The sequence below is a fragment of the Microchirus variegatus genome (genome assembly GCF_963457635.1).
Source record: "Microchirus variegatus genome assembly, chromosome: 11".
NCBI lineage: Eukaryota > Metazoa > Chordata > Actinopteri > Pleuronectiformes > Soleidae > Microchirus > Microchirus variegatus.
Window position 1 is genome coordinate 21664673 of NC_139812.1, and position 12700 is coordinate 21677372.

Here is a 12700-nt window from a genome sequence, read left to right on the forward strand (position 1 = left end):
TGTATACATATGTATATGTGTATATATGTATGTATATATGTATGTATACATATGTATACGTGCACAGTACTTTATGTACTTACATACTGTGTATATTTATATGCATATATATATATATATGTGTATATGTATATGTATATGTATATATGTATGTATATATGTGTGTATATATGTATATATGTGTGTATATATGTATATATGTGTGTATATATGTATGTATATATGTATACGTATGTATACGTGTATATATGTATGTATATATATATGTATGTATGTATGTATGTATGTATGATGCCCCCTGAATGCCCTTTATCACCTCTTTACAAAAGGATTTTCCTCCAAATGCTTTGTCAGGTGCATGAGGCAACAGTTCAGAGCCACATTTGCCTGTTTCCAAGTTTCTCTCACCCTCTAATGTTTAACTTAAATATAACTGATTACACTGATATAAGGCGTTTTCTTATGGAGTTAGGGTCCCCCCCCCCCCCCTCTGAGTGCCCCCTCACACACAGACGACCACACAATGTCAGCACAGGGATGATAAGTGAAGGAGTCTGACTGGTTTCCAAATGCAGTGAGAGAAGATTAAACACTCCTTGAGAAGAGATCATACTCATTAAGCTCATTAAGTGTGTGTGACACGGGGAGAGAGAGACGGATTTATGAATATATCTGTAACTGATTGAACCTGTCAACAAGCCTCACTAACTGCCCCTAAGTAAGAGGAGTTTTGTGACCTTGTTCCAGCTCCACTCCCAACACAACCTTGATTAAATACGGGGCCTCACTTTTATACTGTAAGATTATACTATTTAGTTCCCCAATTAAAGTCAGAGCATAGGAAATTGGATCATAAACTCCTTACAGGATCGTTAACAATCATTACACGGGATAATGGCATGGCAATCAAAATATGTTTAAGGAAAAAAAACTTCCAAAGTCTTTTGGTGACTTTGTTGTTTTTGGACGATTTCCAAGCCGATTAATGTGGAATTGATTGATTTACAGATGTAATTAGCCGTCTATGCATAGATGCATAATAATCGTATATCACCCTGCTTGTTTTAAGGCCATTAATTGGTTTCATTAACAAACGCAGTTAATTGAATAACAATTAACAAAGTTGGGGATGGCATCGACACGCACGCAAAAACTCCCTTGTGTTTTCCCCCTTTGATGATGATAATGAAACCACCTTTTTATCAGATTGGAATTTTGTGTGTTGGACTATGTAATGACTAATATGATATTGGGCTTATTAGTTTACTCGGGTGGCTCGGCGAGGCGTTAAGCCGGCGTGCCGAGCATGTTGTGTTTAACAGGTGAGCGCCATATGCCGCCGTAATCAGACATTGGAATCAGATTTGGTTGTGTAAATTGTCTTCTAATAAAAAGCAGGTAGTAAAACAACTTGGGCTAATTCAATTTGAGGCCAGTTTTTTGGGGGGACGCAGTGAGCAGCTGCTCGTGTTAGTTTGAATTGTTTTAACATTCCCTCACTGCTTTCTTTCTTTTCCTTCTTTTCCTCAGTTGTGTGTGTGTGTTTTCATCAGAAGGTTCAACTCCCCAACAGCCTGTTTGTGCCTTAACTTTTCTTGTAGGAGATAGAGACGGAGGGTGGACGAGCTGTCCACTCGCCTTTAAAAGAAGACAATACCAGGCATATTGTAGTGACAGCTTGCATTGTGTGTCTGTGTGTGTGTGTGTGTGGAGACAGAGAATGAGTGTGTGTGTTAGAAAAACAAAAAAAAAGTGTGTGTGTGTGTGTTGCAGTGACAGCTTGTATTCCGCGTGATTAATGATGTGCTGTGTGACTTGATAAGTGCTTCGGAGGACCAACGCTTGTTTCAATTAGACCTTGTGAAGGTCGCGACGCCGTGGCTGGCCTCTCATTATCATATCCATAATCAATCCACATTATCATAGGGGGGGGGGGGGAGATGTGGAATGGATGTGTGATATCTTGGTCTCTCTCACACACACACAGGGAGATAGAGATGAGCACACACACACACACACAAAGACGTCTAATCACATACCAAAACACAATGACAAACACTCACACTCACACACACACACACACACACAGCCTTCACTCTAAGTTGATTTGAATCATAACAGTGGCTGTCGGAACGGATTGTCTGTTCAGATTAAGAGTGTGTTTGTGAGAATTAAGCGGCGTTGATGGTGGTGGCATTTCAGATCCTCTCAAATGCCAAAACATCATTCTCTGACCCCCCCCCCCCTTTCTCTATGTCTCACACACACACACACACACACTTACGCAGCAGGGACCCTGGGGCATTTTTAATAGAGGCGAAGAAGAAGTGATTCGTATGTTTTTACTCGTCTAATGAGAACAGATTGAGTGGTATTTACACTTCATCGGGCCGATCTAAACCCCACCTACACGTTTCCCTCGTGCTCGCCGGCCAAATCAGACATGTGGAAAAGGCCGGTCGGAGCTTGGCTGTCAAACAGGGACGCAAGCACGAGCATTATCTGTGTCTCTTTGGCTCACAGTGGCACTGTGTGGCAACATGAATGTGAGCGATTGTCAAAATGGGGAAAAGAAAAAAAGCCAGATTTTGTATCTTTGTGTCTCAGATAGTTATATTACACTCTTAGAAATAAAAGTGCTAAGTAGAACCATATAAGGTTCTTCAGCTTGTCCTCATAGGAGAACACTTTTTGGCTCCAGGTAGAACCTTTTTATAGAGGTTCCACCTGGAACCCTTTTGGAGAGTTCCACCAAGAACCCTTTTAAAACCCTTTATTCAGGAAAGGGCTTTTAAAGGGTTCTCCGGATCAAAATGGTTCTTACTGGAATCATTAGTGTTACCAAGAAGCAAATGTGTTTTTCAGAAGCAAATGGTTCCAGGTAGAACCTCAGCCCTTGTAGAAGGACCCTTTTGGAACCCTTATTTCTAAGAGTGTATAGTGGGAAAAAGTAAGCTTTAGCAGTGAATCCTTGATTTTTCTTGACATATCTGAGGGATTGTAGATCGACACATTCTCTAAGGCAGTGGTTCTCAAGAGTTTCGTTCTGATTGATTTTGAACAAATAGCTAATTGTGATTATTTTTGACATACATTGTGATTGCGATATGATTTGAGTCTAAGCCTAAAATGTCTGTCTGAACTTTTTTTTGTGTATTTTAACCATAAAAAGGTGCGTTTGCCCATTTTTCCAGAATAACTTTCAATATCTGGCCGTTATTTACAATTTACTGCACGTTAAAATGGTGTATTAACACTTTTAGTGAGAAAAAAACACCAGATTTAGCGTGTTTAATTTGAAATTTTGAACAGCAGTGATATTTGTGCTGATATCTGTGAGATGTTTTCTTCAGTCTGTAGATTGTGACGTGTAAAAACCAAGACCATTATTCATCTAAAATCATATTTTGAGACACATTTTGGCTTTAAGAAATGTTATAGTATATCGCTGTATCGCTGTATTTAGATCAAATTGTGATTAATTGTTCAGCCGAGAAGAGAGGCAGATTTATTCCCAATAAGATCATTTGCTCCTCTTCCTCACATACACAACACACACTGGTATATTCAGATTAGATTAAGATGGAGTGAGAGATTATGTGACTCTAATTGATGAATCTTTTACACTCTGGTCAAAAATTCCTCAGCTCACACATCCCCTAACATATGGCTCTGAAATAATATAGCGGCAAAAACGAATGCAAGTGGGCCAAGCGCGGGAAGGTAAATCTAAGAATAATAAGTGTACTGAAGCAATTAGAGGAATATATAAATTATTAATTAACGTGGCTTAATATAGTGAAGGGAGAATATGTTCCCTGGTGGAACAAGAAGTGGCCTACGAGGTGTGAGGATCAGGAGAATTATTATTGTTATGATGCTTGTATATAAAGTTGTCCTGGTGATTGGCAGGAGCTCCATTCAAAACATGAGTTCCCCTTTAATATCACACAGTTATACAACGGATTCTGTTCTTGCCGTCTTCCCCTTTGTATCACATGTTGTGTTTCTGCAGTCCAGTCACTGGAGGGATATTACATTCAATATCAGGCTCATTGTTTCATTTCAGGGGAGTTTAAGCACAATAGCTGCTGCATGAATTAAACCAATGACCTTCCTGTTGTGAGGAAAAAGTCACTTCCCACCAGGGAGTCCTGAAACCTAACCTGCATGTGTTCCCTTCAGCGCGAAAAAGTGATTCCTTTAAAGCACACGTGTCAAACCCAAGGCCCGGGGGCCAGATGTGGCCCGCCATGTCAATTTAAGTGGCCCGCGAGGTCTACGCTACCTTAACCCTTTAAGGTACGACTCAACCATTTGGTGGACCACACTTTAAGTCACTATATCTCATTGAAAAATGCATCAAGCTGAACTCACTAACACTTAATGTGACTTGTTCTGAATGTTGAATTTATGAATTATGCAAACCAGGTTTATTATGAACAGACGTCTCAACCGTTTGGTAGAGGCCTGTATTTGAAATTTTTCCTTTTGCTTTTTTTCGTGGTGCATACCTTAAAGGGTTAAGGCGTGTGTTGACCATAAACTACATTTCCCACAATGCATGGCGATTGTGTAACCCGTGAAGTGACGTCGCTAGTTTGCAGTGTATCATTGTAGATGCATCATGCGACGAATGAAATTGAGATTGAAATATGTCCAGGAAGAGAAAGATTGATGCAGATGGAAGGCAGTTTCAACCGGTATGTCTTTTGTGTTATGAGGCGGTGTCGGTCGTCAAAGAGAACAATCTACGTCGGCATTTTGACACCAAACAAGGAGCCAAGTATGCCAAAGTTAGCCTTCGAAAGCTAGCTTTATTGTGGCTGCAAGTGCTTCAAAGTCTTTTTCTGAGGGTGTGTTTACATTTAGTGACATTTATTCTGTCTTAAGGCCACTTGCGTAACTGTGTAATCGCATAGACCCCTCGAGCCTTCATAGTTCTCCGTCGTGGTGCCGGATACGCACTGCAATTTCCCACCCGGTCAGTAGGGGTTGCTACGCAAAGGTTGTTGTGCTTTTGGCTACCGTGAGCAATGGCGTCCGAGAGAGAAAGACTGTTGTTGTTATTGCAGCTGAATAAGATTGAAACAGTGGCCGTTTCTCACTTTTCTGTGTCACGGAACGCAGTTTTAAGATCATTTGAGGCGTGAAATTAGCCATTTAGAGTCTAAACGTGCTGTGTGCATAAGATATGACGTATTAAGAGTTTGGCAGCGACGTTGTCTGCGGTGATCAGCTCCGCCTCTGTGGACGCTCGGCACAGAGCAGCGTTATCTTGGCTTGTCCTGAGGACCAATCGCAGCCCTTTGCCGTCTCCGTTGTCCCTTGACGGAGTGATGGACACTTAAAAAATATTTTGTGCAGCCAGAGACGACGGAGAGACTCTCCAACAGGCTCTCCGTCGACGTAGAGGGGTCTCCGTAATTGACATAGAGCACTTTACGCAGGAGTATAAATTGGGCTTAACAGTTACATTTGGCTCTTTGTGGGCAAACATTATGCTGAGGTGGCCCTCAGTGAAAAGGAGTTTGACTTTAAAGACATGACACGTTTACTCGTCACAATTATGGCTTCTAATTTATCATCACACGTGTCAACATTTGACGCCATAACCTCAAATTAAAGCCCCAAAAACTCCGGGCTCTGAGGCTAAAATTGCACGCTTTCTAAGTGTTCAGTTTTAGTCACACACGGGGCCTCCGAACGCTTTGCGACTAAAATTGAACATTTCACAGCTCGGGAACAGTTTAAGGTGGGAAAATTCCAACATGAATCAGCTCGGCGTAACACTGATGATGGCTTTATCAGTGTGTTTTCTACGGGAAAAAAAGAAAGAAAGAGAGAGAGCGAGAGGGAGAGAGTCGTGACATTTCTCTTTGGCGAGGAAAAGGCCATACTCAGCAGGAGTTATCAAAGGCAAAAAGTAAAAAGTTCCAGTTAGCTATCTCTCTTTCTCCCTCCCTCTCTCCTGCTCTCTCTCTCTCTCTCTCTCTCTCTCTTCCCCTGGAGATACTCATGTTAAGCATAATTAAGCAGATTTGATTAGCATCAAGCCTGGCTTCCTCTCTTGACTTTTAATGAATGTAAATCTACCATCTACATCCTAAAGATTAATTTCTGCCAATTAAAAAACACAAGAGGGCTTATTGGAGAGAGGGCTGGGGTGAGGGGGTGAGGGGGGGGGGGGTGTGTGTGGGGAGGGAAAAGGGTGTTGGGAGTCCTTTGAGTTGGAGTACAGTCAGAGTTTTATCCTCTTCCCTCTTGTCTTATGGCGAGATGGTCTCTGGAGATCTGTGTGTGTGTGTGTGTGTGTGTGTCTCTCTCTCCCTCACGACCAAGATCATTATCAGCACAATGTTCCGTGAAAGCCACTTTGAAAGGACTGCGAGCGCCGTATGTAAATGATGTGTGTGTGCGCGCGAGTGTGTGTGTGTGTGTGTGTGTGCAGACTGGATGAGGAAGCATTACAAGAGAACAGGTAAAGAGGTCAATTTGTCAAGCCAAGGTTACGGCACCCTCGCAGCCTTACGAGCTCTTGTACACACCCTCTCTCTCTCTCTCTCGGGGGAAAGGGTTTCTGGGTCCTTCACGTTCAGATTGTCTGCTGATGTCCAAACGGCCCAACGTGCAGCAGTTACAATTACTTAAGGGTTCTCAAACTGTGGTATGTGTATCGCTAGTGGTACGCAAGATTGGAGCTAAAGGTCTTTTGACTGCAGTGCGTAAAAAATAGTGCTGGGGCGAGCTTACGCGATAGCGACAGTTAACGGCATCACCGTTAACACGCATGACACATTTCCATGACAACTGACCGGAGAAAGACGTGCGCGACGTCATGTTTACGTGACTCCGGATTGTTAAAATGAGTCTCTAAAGTAACGGTAAACTTTAAAAACAGAGGCACACATATAAACAGACCGCTCCAGTTCGACTGCAAGTGCGCTAACGGCGCTAAAAGGAGCTAACGCAGCTAACGGAGCTAACTGGTAAACGGTGCCTGGATTCCGGTGTCGTGGCACGCAAACATGACGTCAGGCTCGTCTTTTTCCCCCGTCAGTCGTCATGCAAATGCGTTGTGCGTTAATGTGCGTTAACCTATTGCACAGCACTAGCGTTAACGCATGACGCGTTTCCATGACAACTGACCGGAAAAAGGTGGCAAATCATGTTTATGATTTGAAATCATGTTTTGGCATGTGGCATCATTGCAGTCAGTAGAGTCTCAGCTGCCGAGCAACCACGGGTTGTCAGTTACGTCTGCGCTACTATGGCGGACTTAACGAAACCTAAAAGACCTTGGTATTTTGAATTTGAGTGTAGTAACTGTTTTTGGCCACATTCTTACATATGGTGCCTTTAACCGTGTTTACATTGAGCTTCACCAAAAACATTGTAAATATGAGGTAACAGGTGATATAAAGTCTCTTTTACCTTCAGCTTTAATTATTATTATGTGTTGTATTTCAGCTTTCTTTAAACTGCGTAGATAATTGTTGTTTAATTGTTATTTACCTGTTGTTTGGGAGAAAACATGGGAATGTTCAGTATCCATGAGGTTTTTCCTACAAACTTGTGTTCTCTGCATTTCTATGAAAAACAATGGCCTTTTCTCGCCATTAGACATCTTTTTCCATTAAACTAAAGTTTCCAAACCTTTCACTCTCCTCGCACCAAAGTCCATTGAGAAAATCAGCGATTTAACACCACAGCATACAGGCGTTGTTCATCCACAGCTGCCTCCACCAGTAAATTCAAATGTGTTATTTTATACCTCTGGAATCTGGCATCATTTGTCCGGGTTGACCTACGTGACACAAACTTAACAAATGAGGCAGCAGCAGCAGCAGCACAACAGCAGCTCCTGTATCCCTGCAAGCTAAAAAAAACAAAAAAACACTGGTTTACTCTATGGACTTCAGTGCAGGTGATTGAGCGGTTTAACAAACTTGAGTTTCCAGGCAGAGAAAAAGGCTTCCATCCAGTGCGACAAAGTGCTGAACATGTTCTTAATATCTCTGAGACTTAAGCAGGGGGTAGATTTTATTAGGTGAGCCTTTTGTTAAGTGGCTAAAATCTGTTTTTCCCTTCTGTTCCTGCTGGCAGCCATGTAAACAGTGACAGAGAGAGAGAGCGAGAGCGGGTGTCTGGGTTCCAGGCTGGTTTAAAGCCGGTGTTGATCCGTCAATACCTCATATATAAGTACACATTTGAAGCAGGGGTGTCAAACTCAAATGACCAGGGGGCCACGGAGCATCAAGTCTGGTCAGGAGGGGAAAAATTATCAAAGTTTTGGGGGGAAAGCAACTGTCCAGAAGGGGGTGGGAGATATGGGTTGAACAATTCTATCAGCATATTCTATTATGATACGGCAGTAACAATATTTGTGATGATATTTCACAGGATTTTTCTAAATAAAAGTGTCTGTATTGGTATGGAACTACAAAGACATAGTTCACCATAAATACATGTATTTATGATGAATCTAGCTTTTAAAAAAAAAAAAACATACAGAAATAATTGCTGTATATTATTATGGTTGTACATATGAGTTATAGTTAGAGGATATATATATATGTGTGTATATGTATATACACATATATATGTATGTACATATATAGACATATATTTATGTGTCTGTATATAGACATGTACATATATATACATATGTCTGTATATAGATATACATATATAGACATATTTATGTCTGTATAGAGACATGTACATATATACATATATAGACATATATTTATATGTCTGTATATAGAATTGTACATATATAGACATATATGTATATGTCTGTATATAGACATGTACATATAAATATATAGACATATATATATATATATATTGAGTGTCTTGAAAGGCGCCTTCAAATATAATGCATTATTATTATATATGTTTATATATATACACATAAACATATATATATATACATATACATATATACATATACAGAGACAACTCCACCTCCGACAGGTTGTACTCAATTCCCTTGTACGACGCTTTGGCTAAAAGCGTCTGGTAAATGACATGTAATGTAATATATACATGCATACATATATATATGTATATATATATGTATATATATATGTATATATATATGTATATATAGATAGATAGATAGATAGATAGATAGATAGATAGATAGATAGATAGATAGATAGATAGATAGATAGGGAGAGAGAGAGACATATATGTATATGTTTTTATTTTTACATACATGTATGTGTGTATATAAACACACATATATATATATATATATACATACACACACACACATTATGTATATATATATATATACACACACATACATATATATATATTTATATATACATATATATATGTATATGTATATGCTGTGAGTGCACAACTATTAGTGTCATGTATGGTATATAAACATATATATATATACACACACACATATATACACACACACACACATATATATATATATATACATATATATATATATATCGGCTGTGAGTGCACGACTATTAGTGTCATGTTTGCGTTGAGTAAAGATTATACTGTGAAGGTTTAAACTGCAGTAAAGGAGATGATTAAGGCCACAGATCCTCTAAGTCCCACTACAAGTGTTGATATTATTAAAAAGTGTGTTTTATTTAGGCGTTTATAAACAGGCTTATCCTAAGTTTGTGTGGGCTGATCTTTTCCTCTGACTCTCTCTCTCTCTGTCTGTGAAAGTGTCTCTCACTCTCTAAGAACACGCTCCTCCTCTTTATGATAATGTGACAGTAGCATCTCCTCCAGCTCGGAGACAATCCTCCTCTCATTCTGAATCAACTATGTGATGATCTGTTTTCCCACGCACGGATCTTGACTCCTTCTTCTTCTTCTTTTATCATCCCCCTCTCTCCTCTTTGGCATAATCCATGCGCACTTCCCTTTCGCTCCGCAGCCGATTGACTTGATTTCTTTAATAGTTTTACGTAAAAGTTTACTTTTTTTTTTTTTTCTTCTTCCCTTGTCAGAAAAGTGTAAATTGCCGGACATGACTACTATGGCAACCGCGGCTGCTCAGGCTCTGCTCCCGGCCGCTTCGCTGGCGCACCACGCGGCGCCGAGTTCCGTCTCTCCGGCCACCAACTCCCCGCCACCTGCGGCCACCTCCGCCGCCTCGTCCCCGGCTCCTCCGGTGGCTCACCCGGCGCTGCTGCACCAGTTCCGCGCGGAACTCTTGCTCCCGAACGGCGCGCCGCTAAAGACCGGAGGGGCGCCCTTGTTGTCCGGCAGCGGCAAGCCCGTGTACGCCACGCCGTCGCCCGTGGAGAGCACGCCGCAGAACAACGAGTGTAAGCTGGTGGAGGTGAAAGGTGCCAAGCTGGCCTCGTTCACCGTGAGGGACACGGAGCTCATCTGCCTGCCGCAGGCGTTCGACGTGTTCCTCAAGCACCTGGTCGGGGGGCTCCACACCGTCTACACCAAGCTGAAACGGCTGGACATTACGCCGGTGGTGTGCAACGTAGAGCAGGTGCGGGTCCTGCGGGGGCTCGGTGCCATCCAGCCCGGGGTGAACCGCTGCAAACTCATCTCCAGACAGGACTTCGAGACGCTCTACAGCGACTGTACCAACGCAAGGTGAGGTCAGGGGAGGAGGGGGGGGGGGGGGGGCCGGGTCAGGACGGTGACCCGGGGGTCAGCCATTTTATGTTTTAATGTGTTTAAGATGCGAAAGTGACAGTTTAGTGATATAGTGATTAACTTTAACTCGAAGTTATTGCTGTTTTTGTGTCGTAAGGGAAGTTTAAAACCACATTTAACTTCCAACTTCCACTCGGGAGCAAAACTAAATTGTTAATTATCCCGTACTTTATCGCGATAATTATCGTAATGAAACTTTATTTTTCACCCAGCCTTACATGTAATAAATCACACTTTATAGGTTAGTGCTATAATTCATTTATATTATTATTATTACTATTATTATTATTATATAGTATATAGCTTTAAGGCAGGATCAAGTGATTGATTAACTATTTTTGAGTGTTTTTTTTATTTTCTGTAATAAGTGTTTTAAATTAAAGTGCTATTATGTGATTATCTGATGCAATATGACTACAAACTGAACATAATTAGTTTGAAAACGTGCAATTCACAACTAATCCATAATGAAAATAATCTAGATTATCTCCGATTTGTTTAACATTTCTGTTCAATAAGCCTTTTATACTTTTCAAGTCTATAAATAAGTTTAAAACCACATATAACTGTTTTTGTGCAGCTTTTACACAAGAATAAAAACCAGTATTTATCCTCTAATGATTATAGATGTGAACTAATCTGAAAACGATTATCGTAATGACCTGATTTGGACATGTTGTACTGACCTGTCTCACACCTCACCTTCTCTTATCTGCTGATCATGTCCTGTCCCTGGTTATTGTCATGTTCACTGACATGGTGGTTTTAGATAACACTATTAAAGCATCATATTAATGCAGCGTTTCAGGACTTGGATAACTATCCCGACTATGGATAGTTACTGCGATGAATGTCGGATAAGAAAACGACAAAGTAAAAGTTAATTGTGGTTGTTAAACTTCTTTATGGACACGTCCGAGGCAGAATTCACTCCCCGATCGTGCGTTTACGTCTCAAACTTTATATCATCGTATGATCAATCTTTATTATGTTCATTTGGCGCTGATATTCCACTGGCTTTGACCTTTGACCTTACACTGATACCTGCGTTAGATCCATCTCAGGTAAAGGGGGGGGGGGGGAAGTGATGACTTCCAGAGGCCACATGTCGACCATAAAGGGATATTCTATCACTTATTTCCTCTGATTAAGTGTGATTTGTTTTTGATTGTGCTGCAGGTTGTAAACTATTTGAAGGTGACTGATTGTAGGCCCCCCTTTTATTCGCCACGTTAGCGCTGCTGGGCTTGTTTCCTAATTACTGCTTTAACGGGCGATGAAAGTTGGGGGTGATGGTGATGATGATGATGATGATGATGATGTTGATGATAATGAATTTTAGTAATCCTAATTAAAAGGAAAACTCTTAAAGTTTGTCGTGTTATCTCAGGCTGTGATCTCTCTCTCTCTCTCTCGCTCTCTCTCTCTTTGACATGCACACACATGTACACAGTCTCTCTCTCCGCGCACACACACACACACACACTTGTACACATTGAATCTGACACTGTCATTCTGAGAAATTGATTCTTCACAGAAATTAATTAATTTTCATTTGGCCCCAAGCGGCAGCTTAAATCAGGACAAGCTCACTCACTCACTCACTGATCCCTTTGCTCTCTTCACTCTCCCTCCCTCCGTCTCTCTCTCTCTCTCTCTCCTTCCTTAATAACTCGCTGTCTTATCATATCAACACTCTTTAGCCCTGAGCATCAGAACAGAGAAGATGATTAAATGAATTCTCGGTGTTTATGATGCGATTATGCAAATGAGCTGTTTTGCAGAACTTCCAATGGTGACCGGGCCTACGCGGGTCATCAATCCAAAACGCCCGCAGAGATGTTTCGAAAAAAAGTTGGGCCTAAATTGGACGGGATTTGTGGTTTCCTGGTGAACCCCAGTCTGCTCCTGTGCAGACCACATGCTCATAACAGCATGGATTTGAATCCAGAGGAGTGCGGATTATCCCCCAGTTTGGGGAATTCGTATTGTTTGATAGTTAATCCGCCCTCCTCGGAGCATGAATGATCCAATT

At 41.2% G+C, this 12700-nt stretch overlaps 1 protein-coding gene across 1 annotated transcript in view; it reads left to right on the forward strand.

The window, feature by feature from the left end:
* Positions 1-10015: 10015 nt before the first annotated feature.
* The window catches only part of dachc (dachshund c), a gene marked incomplete at both ends in the record, with an annotated part of 37982 nt that continues 35297 nt past the window's right edge, over positions 10016-12700 (forward strand). The window contains one exon of the mRNA XM_083897724.1: positions 10016-10602. Coding sequence (XP_083753850.1) covers positions 10016-10602 — 587 coding nt within the window. The remainder of the gene's footprint in view (positions 10603-12700) is intronic.